Source organism: Oncorhynchus kisutch, unplaced genomic scaffold (assembly GCF_002021735.2).
Source record: "Oncorhynchus kisutch isolate 150728-3 unplaced genomic scaffold, Okis_V2 scaffold910, whole genome shotgun sequence".
Lineage (NCBI taxonomy): Eukaryota > Metazoa > Chordata > Actinopteri > Salmoniformes > Salmonidae > Oncorhynchus > Oncorhynchus kisutch.
In genome coordinates this window covers 57,213-81,491 of record NW_022262855.1, presented here as the reverse complement: position 1 = coordinate 81,491, position 24,279 = coordinate 57,213, and the positions used below count along the sequence as shown (strand labels likewise).

General features: G+C 41.9%; 1 protein-coding gene across 2 annotated transcripts; it reads left to right on the top strand.

The window, feature by feature from the left end:
* Positions 1-2,491: 2,491 nt before the first annotated feature.
* Positions 2,492-22,834, top strand: LOC116363069 (zinc finger protein 879-like). 2 transcript variants are annotated; one of them, XM_031816995.1, is made up of 3 exons: positions 2,492-2,533; positions 16,081-16,258; positions 19,710-21,059. In XM_031816995.1, exons 1-3 carry the CDS (start codon positions 2,531-2,533, stop codon positions 20,423-20,425), a joined length of 897 nt encoding a protein of 298 aa, XP_031672855.1. In that variant the 5' UTR covers positions 2,492-2,530; the 3' UTR covers positions 20,426-21,059. The 2 variants fall into 2 exon arrangements, with proteins under 2 accessions (XP_031672855.1, XP_031672856.1); XM_031816996.1 differs by lacking the exon at positions 2,492-2,533 and adding an exon at positions 15,858-15,950 and having other exon boundaries at positions 19,710-22,834.
* Positions 22,835-24,279: the final 1,445 nt, after the last annotated feature.

Here is a 24,279-nt window from a genome sequence, read left to right as displayed (position 1 = left end):
TTTTATCATAGATACACTTCAACCGCGAGAGACAGAATCTAAAACAAAAATCCAGAAAATCACATTTAATGATTTTTAAGTAATTCATTAGCATTTTATTGAGACCCAGAGTTACTTCTGCTGCAGAGGATACGTTCATTAGAGTTACCAGCCTCACAAATTGCTGCCCAAATAAATGTTTCACAGAGTTTCACAGAGTTTCACAGAGTTGAACTAACAGACACATCTCAATATCAACTGTTCAGAGGAGACTGTGTTAATCAGGCCTTCATGGTCGAATTGCTGCAAAGAAACCACTACTCAAGGACAGCAAAAAGAAGAAGAGACTTGCTTGGGCCAAGAAACACGAGCAAACCTTCACATTGACCCTGTACTGGTACCTCCTATATATAGCCTCCACATTGACTCTGTACTGGTACCCCCTGTATATAGCCTTCACATTGACTCTGTACTGGTACCTCCTGTATACAGCCTCCACATTGACTCTCTGCCGGTACCTCCTGTATATAGCCTCCACATTGACACTCTACTGGTACCTCCTGTATATAGCCTCCACTATGACTCTCTGCCGGTACCTCCTGTATATAGCCTCCACATTGACACTCTACTGGTACCCCCTGTATATAGCCTCCACATTGACTCTGTACTGGTACGCCCTGTATATAGCCTCCACATTGACTCTGTACTGGTACCCCCTGTATATAGCCTCCACATTGACTCTGTACTGGTACGCCCTGTATATAGCCTCCACATTGACTCTGTACCGGTACTTCCTGTATATAACCTCCACATTGACTCTGTACTGGTACCCCCTGTATATAACCTCCACATTGACTCTGTACTGGTACCTCCTGTATATAGCCTCCACATTGACTCTGTACTGGTACCCCCTGTATACAGCCTCCACATTGACTCTGTAAACACGGTATAGTTTTTTTATTGTGTAACTTTTTTTCTTACCTCTTATTTTTCTTAACTACATTGTTGGTTAAGGGCTTGTCAGTAAGAATTTCACGGTAATGTCTACACCTGTTGTAGCTTTGTAGCGTAGCTTTAAGGGAATAGTATGGTCACATCTAGATAAAAAATTAACAGAGTAAATGTGTATAAACACACTTCCTATTCATGGAAGTATTTATTCATCATCTACATATTCATATTACGTTTCTATGTCTGTGTACAGGAAAGTATTAGTTGTAAGACGTAAGAGAAAATATATCAGCTTATTGTTAAATAATTATGACGTTCTTTCCAATACAAAAAGTGTTGTAACTATTGTTTCCAAACTGCGTTACCCACTCCAGCCAGCAGATGGCGATGAGCGTCTTTCAGGTGATGCTTCTTGTGTGACGTATAATGGACTGGACGGGACGCTTCTTCAGGAACAACAACACGGATACTATTTCAACCACCTGGGTAGCTTGCTAGACAATGTTAAACTGAAATATTGACGTTTTAGGCCATGTTAATGTACATTAGCTAATCCCAGTGTATAAAACACATTTCAGTTGACGTTAACTTGAACCTAATTTGCTTGTTCAAGTTGCAAATTTGTTAAAGATTGATACTGCGCCTAGCACTAGGCTATTCGCTAATGCTAGCTAGCTAACATCCCTGACCATGAGCTCATTAAACTACTCCTCCCCTGCTGAAGAAGAGGATGTCCGCTGTCCGGAGAAAGAAGCTCTGGCGCTGAACATTGTCGTGAAAGATGAAGAGGAGGATATTACAGTGAAAGGAGAGAAAGATGCTCTGCCGCTGAACATTGTCGTGAAAGACGAAGAGGAGGAGGATATTACAGTGAAAGGAGAGAAAGAACCTTTCAGAATGAAAAAGGAGGAAGAGGAGGCTGTTATAGGGAAAGAGGAGGCATACTCTTCCTCTCTAAAAGGTTCTATCTCAGTAACGGTGAAGGAGGAAGAGGATTTGGGAGTGAAAGAGGAGGAAACAGAATATCAGATTAACACCAGTGAGTACTGTCCTAAAAACAGGGGCACAAACTATGCAGTTGTTGAACTAATGTGTGGTTTTAAAGTGGCATTCTACTGAAGTTCTACACTTGAATATGTTGTTCAGTACTGTAGGAATTGTTAAAGGGTCAATCTGCCAATTAATGTGTGGTTTTTAAGGGGCATTCTACTGAAGTTAAGTTCACTTCAATGTGATGTTCAGTACTTATATAAATTGTTAAAGGGTCAATCTGCCATTGCTACATATATTTTTGGGACTTTTAAATTAGATTTAATTATATATAACAGGCTTTTAAAATGTAATAATGGAGCATAATTTATACTTAAAATATCAAAGGGACACAAAAGGCATCCAATTAATTTAGAGATATTAATGCCTCTGATAAGACCCTATGACTGTAATAGACAGTAATAATTGATAATGGTAATAAGTTCACCATCTGTTTGATGTTCTCGTTCAAACAGGAGAGAGACATGACTATCGTGGATCCTCTGGGGAGCCTCAACAACATCCTGATGCTGACGAGGCAGAGAAGAGTCTCTCCAGATCAGAACACCAGATGGTACAGCTTGGTCTGGTCTAGCATACAGCTTTCTCTATCGGGGGCTGGGTTTCTATAAGGCACTTTATGACAACAGTGACATCAGCATCCATAATGATATGTGTCTGTGTCCCCTCTTTATGGTTACCAGGACAGTGCTAGCCCTTCCCCCCTCCCAGAGTCCCTGTGTCGTGCCTCTCCCGGTAGCACCTTACTACTGGGTATGAAGAGGTTGTCTGTGCTGCTGGTGGACTGCAGGAAAACAACAGGGCTGAGTGGAACTGTGAGAGGAGGAGAAGAGAAGAAAGGATCAGATTTGACACATCAAAGTAAGTGCTGTAGTTTGAACAAATAAAATAGATCTGCCCATTGGTATCTGTTCCCAATAGGGCTGTCCCCGACTAAAACAAAAACAACTTTGCACACTCTTGGTATTCTCTCAACCAGCTTAACCTGGAATGCTTTTCCAATAGTCTTGAAGGAGTTCCCACATGCTGGGCACATGTTGGCTACTTTTCCGTCACTCTGCGGTTCCAACTCATCTCAATTCATCTCAATTTGGGTTGAGGTCGGGTGATTGTGAAGGCCAGGTCATCTGATGTAGCACTCCATCACTCTCCTTCTTGGTCAAATAGCACTTACACAGCCTGGTTGTGGTTGGGTCATTGTCCTGTTGAATGCTGATGCTGGTTAAGTGTGACTTGAATTCTAAATAAATCACAGTGTCACCAGCAAAGCACCATCACTCATGAATGCTCATCAATGCTTCCCGGTGGGAAACACACATGTGGAGATCATCCATTCACCTACTCTGCTTCTCACAGACATGTCGGTTGGAACCGGAAATCTCAAATTTGGACTCATCAGACCAAAGGACAGATTTCCACCGGTCCATTGCTCATGCTTCTTGATTCACACAGACTCCTCTGAACAGTTCATGTTGAGATGTGTCTCTTAATTGAACTCTGTAAATCATTTATTTGGGCTGCATTTTCTGAGGGTCTGTTTTTTGCGACTGAACTTAAAGAAAGTTTCAATGTTCTTGAAATATTCGTTATTGACTGACCATGTCTTCAAGTAATGATGGGCTGTTGTTTCTCTTTGCTTATTTGAGCCATTTGGACTTGGTCTTTTACCAAATAGGGCTGTCTTCTGTATACCCCTTTAACTTGTCACAACGCAACTGATTGGCTCAAACGCACTAAGAAGGAAAAACACAAATTAATATTTAAACAATGCACACCTGTTAATTGAAATGCTTTCCAGATGACTACCTCATGAAGCTGGTTGAGAGAATGCCAAGAGTGTGCAAAGCTGTCAAGACAAAGGGTGGCTACTTTGAAGAATCTCAAATATAAAAAACATTTTGATTTGTTTAACACTTTTTTAGTTTACTACATGATTCCATTTGTGTTATTTCATAGTTTTGATGTCTTCACTATTATTCTACAATGTAGAAAATAGTAAAAAAAATAAAAAATAAAGAAAAACCCTTAAATGAACAGAAACCTTTGTTTGCAATTACAGAGATCATATGTTTTCTGTAGTTCTTGACCAGGTTTGCACACACTGCTGCTGGGATTTTGGCCCACTCCTCCATGCAGACCTTCTCCAGATCCTTCAGGTTTTGGGGCTGTCGCTGGGCAATACGGACTTTCAGCTCCCTCCAAAGATTTTCTATTGGGTTCATGTCTGGAGACTGGCTAGGCCACTCCAGGACCTTGAGATACTTCTTACGGAGCCACTCCTTAGTTCTGGGCGGATCCCTCACCTTCCTCGTGATCATTGATGCCTCACGAGGTGAGATCTTTCATGGAGCCCCAGACAGAGGGTGATTGACCGTCATCTTGAACTTCTTCCATTTTCTAATAATTGCGCCAACAGTTGTTGCCTTCTCACCAAGCCGCTTGCCTATTGTCCTGTAGCCCATCCCAGCCTTGTGTAGGTCTACAATTTTATCCCTGATGTCCTTACACAGCTATCTGGTCTTGGCCATTGTGGAGAGGTTGGAGTCTGTTTGATTGAGTGTGTGGACAGGTGTCTTTTATACAGGTAACAAGTTCAAACAGGTGCAGTTAATACAGGTAATGAGTGGAGAACAGGAGGGCTTCTTAAAGAAAAACTAACAGGTCTGTGAGAGCTGGAATTCTTACTGGTTGGTAGGTGATCAAATACGTATGTCATGCAATAAAATGCAAATTAATTACTTAAAAATCATACGATGTGATGTTCTGGATTTTTGTTTTAGATTCTATCTCTCACAGTTGAAGTGTACCTATGATAAGTGCGTAAGCCCACCCACTTGGGAGCCAGGCCCAGCGAATCAGAATTAGTTTTCCCCACAAAAGGGCTTTGTTACAGAGATAAACACTCCTCAGTTTCATCAGATGTCCGGGTGGCTGATCTCAGACGATGTGGAGGTCCTTGATCTGCGGTTGTGAGGCCTGTTGGACGGACTTCCAAATTCTCTAAAAAGACATTGGAGGCGGCTGATGGTAGAGAATGCAACATTCAATTCTCTGGTAGCAGCTCCAGTGGATATTCCTGCAGTCCCCAATCCATTTGCACACTCCCGCAAAACTTGAGACATCTGTGGCATTGTGTTGTGTGACAACTGTATATTTTAGAGTGGCTTTTTATTGTCCCCAGCACAAGGTACACCTGTACTGCTGTTTAATCAGCTTCTTGATATGCTGTCACGTGGATGGATTATCTTGGCAAAGCAATGTAAACAAATTTACACAAATTGGAGAGTGGAGATTTCATTCTGGTCTCTTTTTATATAAACACTGTCTTTGGCAGGAGGAAAACCAAACTTGGAGGAACCAAAGACCTCCACAACATCAAGACGACACCTCTGCTCCCAGATCAAGTTAGGAAGCCTGAAAAGACCTGAGAGGACACACACAGGAGAGAAGCCATACCATTGTGGCCAGTGTGGAAAGAGTTTTAGCCTGTTAGGAAGCCTGAAAGCTCATGAGCGAATACACTCAGGAGAGAAGCCATACAATTGCGGCCAGTGTGGAAATAGTTTTAGTCAGTTAGGAAACATGAAAAGACATGAGCGAATTCACACAGGGGAGATGCCATACCACTGCTCCCATTGCGGAAAGAGTTTTAACCATTTACTTAACATGAAAAGACATGAGAGGATACACACAGGAGTGAAGCCTCACCATTGCTCCCAGTGTGGAAAGAGTTTTATGCAGTTAGGTATCCTCGAAGATCATTTGCGAATACACACAGGGGAGAAGCCTTACTACTGCTCCCATTGTGGAAAGAGTTTTAACCATTTACTTAACATGAAAAGACATGAGAGGATACACACAGGAGTGAAGCCTCACCATTGCTCCCAGTGTGGAAAGAGTTTTATGCAGTTAGGTATCCTCAAAGATCATTTGCGAATACACACAGGGGAGAAGCCTTTCCTTTGCACTCAGTGTGGAAAGAGTTTTAGCCAGTCAGGAAACCTGAAAGTGCATGAGCGAATTCACACAAGGAAGAAATCTTACCACTGATCCCAGCGTGCAATGCGTTTTTACCCAATTAGGACACCTGAAAGAAGACATGAGACCGCACACGGGGGAGAAGCCTTACAAATGTTCAGACTGGGGGGAAGGCATTTTACTCATCAGTAGCGTAAAAAAAATGTGAGAATCCACACAGGAGAGAATGTTTACTTGTTTATATATAACTATTTCTGGATTTTTGTCTTCTCATTTTGTCTGTCATAGTTGTAGTGTACCTATGATGAAAATTACAGGCCTCTCTCATCTTTTTAAGTGGGAGAACTTGCACAATTGGTGGCTGACTAAATACTTTTTTGCCCCACTAAGTGTATGTAAACTTCCAACTTCAACTGTATATATTATTTGAAATGCTAATCCTTTGCACACGAATGCTCACTCATTCAGGATTAATTGCAGTCAATATATATTTACGCCGTTGTGATCTGTTGGAATCCGGTCCGTCTGCTGGAGAGTTCATCTGAGTCTCTCTCCTTCTGTTTCCCTGAAGTTCAAAGTCTTTCTTGGTTAGAATGGATACCTCAGATTACCATTCAGAAATGTTCTCATAGAATAGATGTTTCGGCGGTTGTCGTCATCCCAGGTTTACATCATTTCTAGCTGCCCCCACAGACCCACCAATGCTCTTACTCTGTTGGGATTGATAGTCTCAGAGTTGAACCATTTCCAGCCGTGTAGCCAATGCTCCACGTGGGATGGTTTTCTAGTCTTGGTCCTCAAATGTGCCACCTCAGCTTACACCAAGGTAAGCGTTGTCTAAACTATTCGCAATCACAGCTCACGCTGATTGGTTTGCTCAGTCTGAAGAGGAGGGGGGCTTTTATTCGAAACAATAGGATAGGCGTTCCATGACGCCAGATCATGTCTGTGCCCTCGGGGACGGACCAATGACTTAGTTACACTTTTAAAGGAATACAATTCTCTCACATTAAAGGTTTAACATCACATTACATCATTTCATATATAGTTGCATCTTTACTCATTCATTTTATACAAGAATTAGATGAAAACCCCATAATTGAGAAATGTACACATTGAGACATAGTTATGTGTGTTTCCTGTCCTCTCCGAGGTCACCAAATGAAACACACTCAACATAACTGTCACTTAAGTGTCCACAGACCCTTCCCACACTCTCAAAGGTGGACAAATAGTTTAATTTTGCCATTTTGGGGATTTAGGAGTTCGGCCACGTGAATTCCTTTGTTCACTCTGTGGTCTCTCTCTGTATGAAAAGGGGGAGAGAGTCTCCGCCAGGTATTTACGACCTGAGATAACAGAACCTGGGTGTAGGAGAGGGGGAAGCCACAATCTATACCCAGAAAAGGCCACATCATGACAATATGGAGTATTTGAATATAATGAACATCAGTTTCCTTGTGTTCAAATGTAGGATAGATCAGATTCCATGTGTTTAAATGGTCCTTTTTTTAAACTCTGTGTGTGTTTATCTGGGTGTGTCATTCCTCCAGCACTACAGATAATCAAGTGATATTTGGATGTGATGCATTAGTTCCATTGTTGACATTTGCATTGTTGGCCCACTGATGATTTAATGAAATGAAAATGTTCAGACTCTGTAATGGAAAATGTTAATTGTTTGTGTGTCCACATAACTGAGTATGTGACTAACCTTGTGAAACTGTCCTATTATAAGCTCCTGTTCTTGGGAGTATCATCCTGTGTTGCAAACCAATTTGCACCTGTGTCCTTGTATGAATAAAGTCCCTCCCAGGAACAGGAAACTATAAAGATATGTGCTAGTCACTCAATACTTCAGGAAATCAGACTGTCTACACTGCGCTGTGTAACGCTGTTATTCTCTCTGAGCTCAGAAATAAAGAATCTTGGTTTGACTTGGACTCCAGCAGATCCTTATTTTATAATATCCACCACAACTCTCCCAAGGATTGCTGTTTATCATTGTCTCAAAGAAGAGTTCCTCGTTCCACTTTCCTGAATTTACAGGCCTCCCACTGATTGAATAAACATTGTTTCCACAGGTAACATTTTGTGTTTCACCAAACCAGCAACCTAAATCCAATGACAGGTAACATTTTGTGTTTCACCCAACCAGCAACCTAAATCCAATGACAGGTGACATTTTGTGTTGATTTCATGTTAAATTCACATTAGTTGACAAATAAATAACTTTTGCTGTTAAATTCCCAATGGTTTCCATCGCATTTTCAACTCTACTGATGCTTTAACAAAACTGTTGCATTATATAGCAAAAATGATCTTGTCCCGTGCACTGTAGCCAGCAGCTCACAGATACAGTGTTGGTAGGCTACCTACATGATGAGATTATTATGGATGAGAGCGATATTATTTTATTTGTCAAATGGCAGCCAAGCATCGATCATCATGTCACCTGTCACCAGAATAAGACCATCAAAATGTATTGGAAAGGAGCATCAAGCTCATCACGTGCACTTTCACCACCCTGTGAAGTTCATAACTTATTTCATCTGTAGCCTAATAAACTGCATGGGTTCCCAAGTCGTAGTGGGAGGACCACACAACATATCATCACGTGACACCAAGTTAACTAAGATGTGATGGTTATTATATAAATATTTGCTCATAAAGGAGTTTCCACCTCCATTGCTCGCTTATACATTTTTACTGACACAAAAAGTCCCCACCATGTCAAACAAACTAACATATAGTTTGTCGGCTTTTATAAAATTGTTCAGGCATATCCTGTTTCCATCAGCCCGGTCATTACTTTTGAAATGGTTGGATCAATATCCACCTTCATGATGTGGATGAAGCCTGATTTGGAATGTCTGAGTAGTTCTATCTGATGTCATAATACACCCCTCTGATAGTGATACATTTGCTACATTGTTTCCATGTCAGTTGGTTTCCCACTCTGATGATTTATATCTGACAGAGGGGCTTTAAATGAATAGTATGGTGACATCTTAGTGTGTCTTGAAGTAAATAGGATTATTAATCATAAACTCCTACAGCAACAATACACTGCAGCTTTGACATCAAGAAGAGAATGGGCTGATGGGTGGTGGTGCTACTCTATAGGTAAGGCTGTTCAATATGAATGTTCAATACACACAATAGGTTGATCAGTAGCCAGTTAGCTAGCTGCTACAGTCCTATATGAATGTTCAATACACACAATAGGTTGATCAGTAGCCAGTTAGCTAGCTGTACAGTCCTATATGAATTTTCAATACACACAATACGTTGACTGGGGAGGTGATGTACCACAGTCAAAGTCCTGCAATAAGAGCTAAGAGACTAATATTTGTGTAAACTATACATTGTTGTGTTCTGTAGTTGTCACTGAGTTGGCTGATATCCCATTTTATGGGGTCACTCCACAGTTAAGGCTGTACAGTGCCTATACAAAGTCTACACTTTTCTCCTTTCATATTTCTTTTGATCCTGACAAACTCACCAGTCCCTGCCGGTGACAAGCATACCCATAACATGATGCTGCCACCACAATACTTATTGTGTGGTTAATGTGTGGTCTATCTCCAGGTCATCAGACTGTTAAATAGTCACCTCTAGCCGGCCTCCGCCCAGTACCCTGCCCTGAACTTAGTCACTGTTACTAGCCGTCTACCACCCAGTACTCCACCCTGTATTCTAGTCAAGGCTCATCCTATATAACTACTACTGTAAACACCTTTTATATTCATAGACGGTCCCTAATGTCTAGACACACCGTCATATACATTGTAAACCAACTGTATATATTTTTATTCCAGACTCTGACATTCCTCGTTCTACATGTTCTATATTTCTAAATCCTTAAAAGAAATTGTAGGGAAAATCATTAGGTCACACAAATGACTATTTCTAAACAAAGAAAATAGACAAGTAGAATGGGAGAGGTTTCTTAAACTATCTTTACTTACTCGGTGAATAGACTCCAGGGATGGGGATGAAGGCTGTAGGAATGAAGATCAGACAGTGAAGAGACTCCAGTGGTTAAGGGCGCTGTGCATCTTTTTTTTTAAACAAAACTATTTTTTTACTTCACAAGTATTTTTCTTAACTGCATTGTTGGTGAAGGGCTTGTAAGTAAGCATTTCACTAAGGTCTACACCGGTTGTATTCGGCACGTGAATAATAATATTTAATTTGATTTTCATACTTTTCTAATAAAACACTTTTCAACCCATATGATCTATTACATAATAAAAGTCGTAATACAAATATCATGTCATAGTGAATTCATGACATGTGAACGAACAAGCCTTTTCATACTTTATAATATGGCTTTACAGTGGGGAGAACAAGTATTTGATACACTGACGATTTTGCAGGTTTTCCTACTAAGTACTTACAAAGCATGTAGAGGTCTGTCATTTTTTATCATAGATACATTTCAACCGTGAGAGACGGAATCTAAAACAAAAATCCAGAAATTCACATGATTTTGATGATTGATGATTAATTAATTTGCATTTTATTGAGACCCAGAGTTACTTCTGCTGCAGAGGATAAGTTCATTAGAGTTACCAGCCTCAGAAATTGCTGCCCAAATAAATGTTTCACAGAGTTGAACAAACAGACACATCTCAATATCAACTGTTCAGAGGAGACTGTGTGAATCAGGCCTTCATGGTCGAATTGCTGCAAAGAAACCACTACTCAAGGACACCAATAAGATGAAGAGACTTGGGCCAAGAAACACGAGCAAGCCTTCACATTGACTCTGTACTGGTACCTCCTATATATAGCCTCCACATTGACTCTGTACTGGTACCTCCTATATATAGCCTCCACATTGACTCTGTACTGGTACCTCCTGTATATAGCCTCCTGTATATAGCCTCCACATTGACTCTGTACTGGTACCTCCTGTACATAGCCTCCACATTGACTCTGTACTGGCACCTCCTGTATATAGCCTCCACATTGACTCTGTACTGGTACCCCCTGTATACAGCCTCCACATTGACTCTGTACTGGTACCCCCTGTATACAGCCTCCACATTGACTCTGTACTGGTACCCCCTATATATAGCCTCCACATTGACTCTGTACAGGTACCTCCTGTATACAGCCTCCACATTGACTCTGTACTGGTACCCCCTGTATATAGCCTCCACATTGACTCTGTACTGGTACCCCCTTTATATAGCCTCCACATTGACTCTGTACAGGTACCCCCCTGTATTTAGCCTCCACATTGACTCTGTACTGGTACCTCCTGTATATAACCTCCACATTGACTCTGTACCGGTACCCCCTGTATATAACCTCCACATTGACTCTGTACTGGTACCTCCTGTATATAACCTCCACATTGACTCTGTACCGGTACCCCCTGTATATAGCCTCCACATTGACTCTGTACTGGTACCTCCTGTATATAACCTCCACATTGACTCTGTACCGGTACCCCCTGTATATAACCTGCACATTGACTCTGTACCGGTACCCCCTGTATATAACCTTCACATTGACTCTGTACTGGTACCTCCTGTATATAACCTCCACATTGACTCTGTACCGGTACCCCCTGTATATAACCTCCACATTGTCTCTGTACCGGTACCCCCTGTATACAGCCTCCACATTGACTCTGTACTGGTACCTCCTGTATATAGCCTCCACATTGACACTGTACTGGTACCCCCTGTATACAGCCTCCACATTGACTCTGTACTGGTACCCCCTATATATAGCCCTCACATTGACTCTGTACAGGTACCTCCTGTATACAGCCTCCACATTGACTCTGTACTTGTACCCCCTGTATATAGCCTCCACATTGACTCTGTACTGGTACCCCCTTTATATAGCCTCCACATTGACTCTGTACAGGTACCCCCCTGTATTTAGCCTCCACATTGACTCTGTACTGGTACCTCCTGTATATAACCTCCACATTGACTCTGTACCGGTACCCCCTGTATATAACCTCCACATTGACTCTGTACTGGTACCTCCTGTATATAACCTCCACATTGACTCTGTACCGGTACCCCCTGTATATAGCCTCCACATTGACTCTGTACTGGTACCTCCTGTATATAACCTCCACATTGACTCTGTACCGGTACCCCCTGTATATAACCTCCACATTGACTCTGTACCGGTACCCCCTGTATATAACCTTCACATTGAATCTGTACTGGTACCTCCTGTATATAACCTCCACATTGACTCTGTACCGGTACCCCCTGTATATAACCTCCACATTGTCTCTGTACCGGTACCCCCTGTATACAGCCTCCACATTGACTCTGTACTGGTACCTCCTGTATATAGCCTCCACATTGACACTGTACTGGTACCCCCTGTATACAGCCTCCACATTGACTCTGTACCGGTACCCCCTGTATATAACCTCCACATTGACTCTGTACTGGTACCCCCTGTATATAGCCTCCACATTGACTCTGTACTGGTACCCCCTGTATATAGCCTCCACATTGACTCTGTACTGGTACCCCCTGTATATAACCTCCACATTGACTCTGTACTGGTACCCCCTGTATATAACCTCCACATTGACTCTGTACTGGTACCCCCTGTATATAACCTCCACATTGACTCTGTACTGGTACCCCCTGTATATAACCTCCACATTGACTCTGTACTGGTACCTCCTGTATACAGCCTCCACATTGACTCTGTACTGGTACCCCCTGTATATAGCCTCCACATTGACTCTTACTGGTACCCCCTTTATATAGCCTCCACATTGACTCTGTACAGGTACCCCCCTGTATTTAGCCTCCACATTGACTCTGTACTGGTACCTCCTGTATATAACCTCCACATTGACTCTGTACCGGTACCCCCTGTATATAACCTCCACATTGACTCTGTACTGGTACCTCCTGTATATAACCTCCACATTGACTCTGTACCGGTACCCCCTGTATATAGCCTCCACATTGACTCTGTACTGGTACCTCCTGTATATAACCTCCACATTGACTCTGTACCGGTACCCCCTGTATATAACCTCCACATTGACTCTGTACCGGTACCCCCTGTATATAACCTTCACATTGACTCTGTACTGGTACCTCCTGTATATAACCTCCACATTGACTCTGTACCGGTACCCCCTGTATATAACCTCCACATTGTCTCTGTACCGGTACCCCTGTATACAGCCTCCACATTGACTCTGTACTGGTACCTCCTGTATATAGCCTCCACATTGACACTGTACTGGTACCCCCTGTATACAGCCTCCACATTTACTCTGTACCGGTACCCCCTGTATATAACCTCCACATTGACTCTGTACTGGTACCCCCTGTATATAGCCTCCACATTGACTCTGTACTGGTACCCCCTGTATATAGCCTCCACATTGACTCTGTACTGGTACCCCCTGTATATAACCTCCACATTGACTCTGTACTGGTACCCCCTGTATATAACCTCCACATTGACTCTGTACTGGTACCCCCTGTATATAACCTCCACATTGACTCTGTACTGGTACCCCCTGTATATAACCTCCACATTGACTCTGTACTGGTACCCCCTGTATATAACCTCCACATTGACTCTGTACTGGTACCCCCTGTATATAACCTCCACATTGACTCTGTACTGGTACCCCCTGTATATAACCTCCACATTGACTCTGTACTGGTACCCCCTGTATATAACCTCCACATTGACTCTGTACTGGTACCCCCTGTATATAACCTCCACATTGACTCTGTACTGGTACCCCCTGTATATAGCCTCCACATTGACTCTGTACCGGTACCCCCTGTATATAACCTCCACATTGACTCTGTACTTATACCTCCTGAATATAACCTCCACATTGACTCTGTACTGGTACCCCCTGTATATAACCTCCACATTGACTCTGTACTGGTACCCCCTGTATATAACCTCCACATTGACTCTGTACTGGTACCCCCTGTATACAGCCTCCACATTGACTCTGTACTGGTACCCCCTGTATACAACCTCCACATTGACTCTGTACTGGTACCCCCTGACCTCCACATTGACTCTGTACTGGTACCCCCTGTATATAACCTCCACATTGACTCTGTACTGGTACCCCCTGTATATAACCTCCACATTGACCCTGTACTGGTACCCCCTGTATATAACCTCCACATTGACTCTGTACTGGTACCCCCTGTATATAACCTCCACATTGACTCTGTACTGGTACCCCCTGTATACAGCCTCCACATTGACTCTGTACTGGTACCACTCTATATAGCCTCCACATTGACTCTGTACTGGTACCCCCTGTATACAGCCTCCACATTGACTCTGTACTGGTACCCCCTGTATACAGCCTCCACATTAACTCTGTAAACACGGTATAGTTTTTTATTGTGTAACTTTTTTTTCTTACATCTTATTTTTCTTAACTGCATTGTTGGTTAAGGGCTTGTCAGTAAGAATTTCACGGTAATGTCTACACCTGTTGTAGCTTTGTAGCGTAGCTTTAAGGGAATAGTATGGTCACATCTAGATAAAAAATGAATATTGTAAATGTGTATAAACACACTTCCTATTCATGGAAGTATTTATTCATCATCTACACATTCATATTACGCTTCTACGTCTGTGTACGGGAATGTATTAGTTGTAAGACGTAAGAGAAAATATATCAGCTTATTGTTAAATAATTATGACGTTCTTTCCAATACAAAAAGTGTTGTAACTATTGTTTCCACACTGCGTTACCCACTCCAGTCAGCAGATGGCGACGAGCGTCTTTCAGGTGATGCTTCTAGCGTGACGTATAATGGACTGGACGGACGTTTCTTCAGGAACAACAACACGGATACTATTTCAACCATCTCGGTAGCTTGGTAGACAAGGTAAAACTGAAAGATTGACGTTTTAGGCCATGTTAATGTACATTAGCTAATCGCAGTGTTTAAAACACATTTCAGTTGACGTTAACTTGAACCTGATTTGCCTGTTCAAGTTGCAAATTTGTTAAAGATTGATACTGAGCCTAGCACTAGGCTATTCGCTAATGCTAGCTAGCTAGCTAACAGCTCATTAATAGCACTAGGCTATTCGCTAATGCTAGCTAGCTAGCTAGCTAGCTAACAGCTCATTAATAGCACTAGGCTATTCGCTAATGCTAGCTAGCTAGCTAACATCCCTGATCATGAGCTCATTAAACTACTCATCCCCTGCTGAAGAAGAGGATGTCTGCTGTCCGGAGAAAGAAGCTCTGGCGCTGAACGTTGTCGTGAAAGACGAAGAGGAGGATATTACAGTGAAAGGAGAGAAAGAAGCTCTGGCGCTGAACATTGTCGTTAAAGACGAAGAGGAGGATATTACAGTGAAAGGAGAGAAACAACCTTTCAGAATGGAAGAGGAGGCTGTTATAGGGAAAGAAGAGAAAGCATCCTCTTCCTCTCTAAAAGGTTCTATTTCAGTAAAGGTGAAGGAGGAAGACGTTTTGGGAGTGAAAGAGGAGGAGACAGAATATCAGATTAACACCAGTGAGTGCTGTCTTCAACAGGGACACAAACTATGCAGTTGTTGAATTAATGTGTGGTTTTTAAGGGGCATTCTACTGAAGTTCTTCACTTCAATGTGATGTTCGATACTATATAAATTGTTAAAGGGTCAATCTGCCATTGATACATATATTTTTGGGACTTTTAAATTAGATTTAATTATATATAACAGGCTTTCAAAATGTAATAATGGAGCATAATTTATACTTAAAATATCAAAGGGACACAAAAGGCACCCAATTAATTTAGAGATATTAATGCCTCTGATAAGACCCTATGACTGTAATAGACAGTAATAATTGATGATGGTAATAAGTTCACCATCTGTTTGATGTTCTCGTTAACACAGGAGAGAGACATGACTATGGTGGATCCTCTGGGGAGCCTCAACAACATCCTGATGCTGACGAGACAGAGAAGAGTCTCTCCATTTCAGAACACCAGATGGTACAGCTTGGTCTGGTCTAGCATACAGCTTGCTCTATCTGGGTCTGGGTTTCTGTAAGGCACTTTATGACAACAGTGACATCAGCATCCATAATGATATGTGTCTGTGTCCCCTCTTTATGGTTACCAGGACAACGCTAGCCCTTCCTCCCTCCCGGAGTCCCTGTATCGTGCCTCTCCTGGTAGCACGTTACTCCTGGGTATGAAGAGGTTGTCTGTGCTGCTGGTGGACTGCAGGAAAACAACAGGGCTGAGTGGAACTGTGAGAGGAGGAGAAGAGAAGAAAGGATCAGATTTGACACGTCAAAGTAAGTGCTGTAGTTTGAACAAATAAAATAGATCTGCCCATTGGTATCTGTTCCCAATAGGGCTGTCCCCGACTAAAACAAAAACAACTTTGCACACTCTTGGTATTCTCTCAACCAGCTTAACCTGGAATGCTTTTCCAACAGTCTTGAAGGAGTTCCCACATGCTGGGCACATGTTGGCTACTTTTCCGTCACTCTGCGGTCCAACTCATCTCAATTCATCTCAATTTGGGTTGAGGTTGGGTGATTGTGAAGGCCAGGTCATCTGATGTAGCACTCCATCACTCTCCTTCTTGGTCAAATAGCACTTACACAGCCTGGTTCTGGTTGGGTCACTGTCCTGTTGAAAAACAAATGATAGTCCCACTAAGCACAAACCAGATGGGATGGTGTATCGCTGCAGAATGCTGTGGTAGCGATGCTGGTTAAGTGTGACTTGAATTCTAAATAAATCACAAACAGTGTCACCAGCAAATCACCATCACTCATGAATCCTCATCAATGCTTCCCGGTGGGAAACACACATGTGGAGATCATCCGTTCACCTACTCTGCGTCTCACAGACATGTCGGTTGGAACCGGAAATCTCAAATTTGGACTCATCAGACCAAAGGACAGATTTCCACCGGTCCATTGCTCATGCTTCTTGATTCACACAGTCTCCTCTGAACAGTTAATGTTGAGATGTGTCTCTTAATTGAACTCTGTAAATCATTTATTTGGGCTGCATTTTCTGAGGGTCTTCCTTTCCTGTGGAGGTCCTCATGAGAGCCAGTTTCATCGTAGCTTTTGATGTTTTTTGCGACTGTACTTAAAGAAAGTTTCAATGTTCTTGAAATATTCAGTATTGACTGACCATGTCTTCAAGTAATGATGGACTGTTGTTTCTCTTTGCTTATTTGAGCCATTTGGACTTGGTCTTTTACCAAATAGGGCTGTCTTCTGTATACCCCTTTAACTTGTCACAAGACAACTGATTGGCTCAAACGCACTAAGAAGGAAAAACTCAAATTAATATTTAAACAAGGCACACCTGTTAATTGAAATGCTTTCCAGATGACTACCTCATGAAGCTGGTTGAGAGAATGCCAAGAGTGTGCAAAGCTGTCATCAAGACAAAGGGTGGCTACTTTGAAGAATCTCAAATATAAAATATATTTTGATTTGTTTAACACTTTTTTTTGTTTACTATGTGATTCCATTTGTGTTATTTCATAGTTTTGATGTCTTCACTATTATTCTACAATGTAGAAAATAGTTTTGAAAAATAAAGAAAAACCCTTGAATGAGTAGGTGTGTCCACCTTTGACTGGTTCTCTATACACAGTGGGGAGAACAAGTATTTAACACATTGCCGATTTTGCAGGTTTTCCTACTTACAAAGCATTTAGAGATCTGTAATTTTTATCATAGGTACACTTCAACTGTGAGAGACGGAATCTAAATCAAAAATCCAGAAAATCGCGTTGTATGATTTTTAAGTAATTCATTTGCATTTTATTGCATGACACAAGTATTTGATACATCAGAAAAGCATAACTTAATGTTTGGTACAGAAACCTTTGTTTGCAATTACAGAGATCATATGTTTCCTGTAGTTCTTGACCAGGTTTGCACACACTGCATCAGGGATTTTGGCCCACTCCTCCATACAGACCTTCTCCAGATCCTTCAAGTTTCAGGGCTGTCGCTGGGCAATACGGACTTTCAGCTCGCTCCAACGATTTTCTATTGGGTTCAGGTCTGGAGACTGGCTAGGCCACTCCAGGACCTTGAGTTGCTTCTTACGGAGCCACTCCTTAGTTGCCCTGGCTGTGTGTTTCGGGTCATTGTCATGCTGGAAGACCCAGCCACGACCCATCTTCAATACTCTTACTGAGGGAAGGAGGTTGTTGGCCAAGATCTCGTGATACATGGCCCCATCCATCCTCCCCTCAATACAGTGCAGTCGTCCTGTCCCCTTTGCAGAAAAGCATCCCCAAAGAATGATGTTTCCACCTCCATGCTTCACGGTTGGGATGGTGTTCTTGGGGTTGTACTCATCCTTCTTCTTCCTCCAAACACGGCGAGTGGAGTTTAGACCCAAAAGCTCTATTTTTGTCTCATCATACCACATGACCTTCTCCCATTCCTCCTCTGGATCATCCAGATGGTCATTGTCAAACTTCCGACGGGCCTGGACATGCGCTGGCTTGAGCAGGGGGACCTTGCGTGCGCTGCAGGATTTTAATCCATGACGGCATAGTGTGTTACTAATGGTTCTTTTTGAGACTGTGGTCCAAGCTCTCTTCAGGTCATTGACCAGGTCCTGCCGTGTATTTCTGGGGTGATCCCTCACCTTCCTCATGATCATTGATTCCCCACAAGGTGAGATCTTTCATGGAGCCCCAGACCGAGGGTGATTGACCGTCATCTTGAACTTCTTCCATTTTCTAACAATTGCGCCATCAGTTGTTGCCTTCTCACCAAGCTGCTTGCCTATTGTCCTGTAGCCCATCCCAGCCCTGTGCAGGTCTACAATTTTATCCCTGATGTCCTTACACCCTCTCTGGTCTTGGCCATTGTGGAGAGGTTGGAGTCTGTTTGATTGACTGTGTGGACAGGTGTCTTTTATACAGGTAACGAGTTCAAACAGGTGCAGTTAATACAGGTAATGAGTGGAGACCAGGAGGGATTCTTAAAGAAAAACTAACAGGTCTGTGAGAGCCGGAATTGTTACTGGTTGGTAGGTGATCAAATACTTATGTCCTGCAATAAAATGCAAATTAAATACTTAAAAATCATACAAAGTGATTTTCTGGATTTTAGTTTTAGATTCCGTCTCTCACAGTTGAAGTGTACCTATGATTAAAAAAATGACAGACCTCTACGTGCTTTGTAAGTAGGAAAACCTGCAAAACCTGGTGGGTCTGTTGGGGCGTAAGCCCACCCACTTGGGAGCCAGGCCCATCGAATCAGAATTAGTTTTCCCCACAAAAGGGCTTTGTTAAATAGTCCTCAAGGATAAATACTCCTCAGTTTCATCAGATGTCCGGGTGGCTGATCTCAGACGATGTGGAGGTCCTTGATCTGCGGTTGTGAGGCCTGTTGGACGGACTTCCAAATTCTATAAAAAGACATTGGAGGCGGCTGATGGTAGAGAATGCAACATTCAATTCTCTGGTAGCAGCTCCAGTGGATATTCCTGCAGTCCCCAATCCATTTGCACACTCCCTCAAAACTTGAGACATCTGTGGCATTGTGTTGTGTGACAACTGTACATTTTAGAGTTGCTTTTTAGTGTCCCCAGCACAAGGTACACCTGTGTAATGCTGTTTAATCAGCTTTTTGATATGCTACACCTGTCACGTGGATGGATTATCTTGGCAAAGCAATGTAAACAAATTTACACAAAATTGGAGAGTGGAGGTTTCATTCTGGTCTCTTTTTATATAAACACTGTCTTTGGCAGGAGGAAAACCAAACTTGGAGGAACCAAAGACCTCCACAACATCAAGACGACACCTCTGCTCCCAGATCAAGTTAGGAAGCCTGAAAAGACCTGAGAGGACACACACAGGAGAGAAGCCGTACCATTGCACCCAGTGTGGAAATAGTTTTAGCCGGTTAGGAAGCCTCAAAGCTCATGAGCGAATACACACGGGAGAGAAGCCATACCATTGCGGCCAGTGTGGAAAGAGTTTTAGCCTGTTAGGAAGCCTGAAAGCTCATGAGCGAATACACTCAGGAGAGAAGCCATACCATTGCGGCCAGTGTGGAAATAGTTTTAACCAGTTAGGAAACATGAAAAGACATGGGAGAATACACACAGGGGAGAAGCCATACCACTGCTCCCAGTGTGGAAAGAGTTTTACGGCGTTAGTTAAGCTGGAAGCTCATGAGCGAATTCACACAGGGGAGAAGCCTTACTACTGTTCCCATTGTGGAAAGAGTTTTAACCATTTAGTTAACATGAAAAGACATGAGAGGATACACACAGGAGCGAAGCCTCACCATTGCTCCCAGTGTGGAAAGAGTTTTAAGCGGTTAGACACCCTCAAAGATCATTTGCGAATACACACAGGGGAGAAGCCTTTCCGTTGCGCCCAGTGTGGAAAGAGTTTTAGCCGGTCAGGAAGCCTGAAAGAGCACGAGCGAATTCACACAGGGGAGAAATCTTACCACTGATCCCAGCGTGCAATGCGTTTTTACCCCATTAGGACACCTGAAAGAAGACATGAGACCGCACACGGGGGAGAAGCCTTACAAATGTTCAGACTGGGGGGAAGGCATTCTACTCATCAGTAGTGTAAAAAACATGTGCGAATCCACACAGGAGAGAATAATGACTTCTCCTTGTGTGTAAATGTATATTTCACATCACAATGACTTAAAATTCATCAGAGAACATACACAGTGCTCCCAATTGTCTTATATTGTTGACTGAGAATGTGTTTACTTGTTTATACCACATGAAATTGAATGGTACAAAGTATACTCAAAAATACATTTGTGTGTTTTTATTAGAAAATATGAATTGAATATTGTCGTGTCTTTGCCATCATTAAAAGTGAAGACTTATTTTATTAAGTCAATTCTCTGTAATTATTATTACGTGATTAAACCAATCATGTACATTTAATTAACTAGGAAGTCGGGGCACCACGGAAAGACTTCAGATTACAAAGTTATACTTTTCCCAATGTAACTCTTCTGATATTTTATTATCTTTTCAATTCATTTTATATTAATGAATTATTCTTTAACTCACATCAGTCTCATTCCAAACGTCGTAAATTGTTGGTTATCTGCACGAACCCAGCCTTTTTTAAATAAATCATCCATACACCAATTGGCTTAATAATTTATTAACTAACTAAATAATCACAGAAATGCGCAAACAAACAGTAGATACTGGTTACTAACGAATGATAGGGAAGATTCCCTACTGGGCTTGGTGGACAAAGGGAAGTGGGTGTGGACTGAGAAACAAACAGTAGATACTGGTTACTAACGAATGATAGGGCAGATTCCCTACTGGGCTAAGGCGATATGACGGCTTGGTGGACAAAGGGAAGTGGGTGTGGACTGAGAAACAAACAGTAGATACTGGTTACTAACGAATGATAGGGAACATTCCCTACTGGGCTAAGGCGATATGATGGCTTGGTGGACAAAGGGAAGTGGGACTGAGAAAGAAGCGGGGTAGACAAAAGGGTTCATTACACACAGTTGATAAGTACAGTTGAAGTCGGAAATGTACATACAGTGGGGCAAAAAAGTATTTAGTCAGCCACCAATTGTGCAAGTTCTCCCACTTAAAAATATGAGAGAGGCCTGTAATTTTCATCATAGGTACACTTCAACTATGACAGACAAAATGAGAAGAAAAAAATCCAGAAAATCACATTGTAGGATTTTTTATGAATTTATTTGCAAATTATTGTGGAAAATAAGTATTCAGCTTACACCGAAGTATGCGTTTTCTAAACTATTCGCAATCACAGCGCTCAGTCTGAAGAGGATTTTTTTTTAGGAGGGACTTTTATTCGTAACAATAGGATAGGCGGTTCCATGACACCAGATCATGTCTGTGCCCTCGGGGACGGACCAATGACTTAGTTACACTTTTAAAGGAATACAATTCTCTCACATTAAAGGTTTAACATCACATTACATCATTTCATAAATAGTTGCATCTTTACTCATTCATTTTATACAAGAATTAGATGCAAACCCGATAATTGAGAAATGTACACATTGAGACATAGTTATGTGTGTTTCCTGTCCTCTCTGAGGTCACCAAATGAAACACACTCAACATAACTGTCCCTTAAGTGTCCACAGACCCTTCCCACACTCTCAAAGGTGGACAAATAGTTTAATTTTGCCATTTTGGGGATTTAGGAGTTCGGCCACGTGAATTCCTTTGTTCACTCTGTGGTCTCTCTCTGTATGAAAAGGGGGAGAGAGTCTCCGCCAGGTATTTACGACCCGAGATAACAGAACCTGGATGTAGGAGAGGGGGAAGCCACAATCTATACCCAGAAAAGGCCACATCATGACAATATGGAGTATTTCAGTTTGAATATAATGTACATCAGTTTCCTTGTGTTCAAATGTAGGATAGATCAGATTCCATGAGTTTTAAATGGTCCTTTTTTTAAACTCTTTGTGTGTGTTTATCTGGGTGTGTCATTCCTCCAGCACTACAGATAATCAAGTGATATTTGGATGTGATGCATTAGTTCCATTGTTGACATTTGCATTGTTGGCCCACTGATGATTTAATGAAATGAAAATGTTCAGACTCTGTAATGGAAAATGTTAATTGTTTGTGTGTCCACATAACTGAGTATGTGACTAACCTTGTGAAACTGTCCTATTATAAGCTCCTGTTCTTGGGAGTATCATCCTGTGTTGCAAACCAATTTGCACCTGTGTCCTTGTATGAATAAAGTCCCGCCCAGGAACAGGAAACTATAAAGGTATGTGCTCATCACCCAATGCTTCAGGAATTCAGACTGTCTACACTGCGCTGTGTAACTCTGTTATTCTCTCTGAGCTCAGAAATAAAGAATCTTGGTTTGACTTGGACTCCAGCAGATCCTTATTTTATAATATCCACCACAACTCTCCCAAGGATTGCTGTTTATCATTGTCTCAAAGAAGAGTTCCTCGTTCCACTTTCCTGAATTTACAGGCCTCCCACTGATTGAATAAACATTGTTTCCACAGGTAACATTTTGTGTTTCACCCAACCAGCAACCGAAATCCAATGACTGGTAACATTTTGTGTTTCACCCAACTTGCAACCTAAATCCAATGACTGGTGACATTTTGTGTTGATTTCATGTTAAATTAACTTTAGTTGACAAATCAAAGAAATGTAAATAGAAACTAGATTGCTACCTCATGATGGGTATAGGGACAATTAGAGTATCATGTAGTAGCCTAAACCTATTGCTGTTACATTGAACAGGGTGAGTGAAATATGAATGACAGTCGTCCAATATGCTGTAATAGAATTAAGGCCATGCTCATGAAAAAACAAATCATCCTGCCTCATCTTAAACGGCACTAACCGCCACTGTTTGGGTGGTGGACCACTCTTGGTACACATGGGAAACTGTTGAGCTGAAAAACCCAGCAGCGTTGCAGTTCTTGACACAAACCGGTGCGCCTGGCACCTACTACCATACCCCGTGCAAAGTAACTTAAATATTTTGTCTTCCCCATTAACTCTCTAAATGGCACACATGCACAATCCATGTCTCATGTCTCAAGGTTTAAAAATCCTTATTTAACCTGTTTCCCCCCTTCATCTACACAGATTGAAGTGGATTTAACTAGTGACATCAGTAAGGGATCATAGCTTTAGCCTGGATTCACCTAGTCTTTCTATGTCATGGAAGGAGCAGCTGTTCTTAATGTTTTGTCTACCCAGTGTATAGCACTACAGATAACCAAGTGCTATTTGCATGTGATGCATTTGTTCTGTTGTTTACAGGATGATGTGTATCTTATAGAGCGTGGCTATAAGGTAATAGTATGGTCACATGTAGATAAAAACGAATGTGAAAAATTAACAGAGAAAATGTATATCAACACACTACCTATTCATATAAGTATTTATTAATCATCTACATATTCATATTGAGCTTCTACGTCTGTGTACAGGAACGTATTATTTGGAAGAGAAAATGTATCAGCTTATTGTTAAACAATTATGACGTTCTTTCCAATACAAAAGGTGTTGTAACTATTGTTTCCAAACTGCGTTACCCACTCCAGTCAGCAGATGGCGACGAGCGTCTTTCAGTTGACTCTTCTTGTGTGACGTATAATGGACTGGACGGACGCTTCTTCAGGAACAACAAGGCGCCAACTCTTTCAACCACATCGGTAGCTTGCTAGCCAACATACAACTGAAAGATTGACGTTTTAGACCGTGTTAATGTACATTATCTAATCTCAGGGTTTTAAACAAGTTTCGGTTGACGTATCAACTGGTTCAATTTGCAAACGTGTTAAAGATTGAT

What these genes read in the sequence shown, in the direction of transcription:
- LOC116363069 (XM_031816996.1), top strand. An exon ending in ATCAGATTTGACACGTCAAA is followed by an intron (nt 16,259 to 19,709) that starts GTAAGTGCTGTA and finishes TGTCTTTGGCAG; the next exon opens with GAGGAAAACCAAACTTGGAG.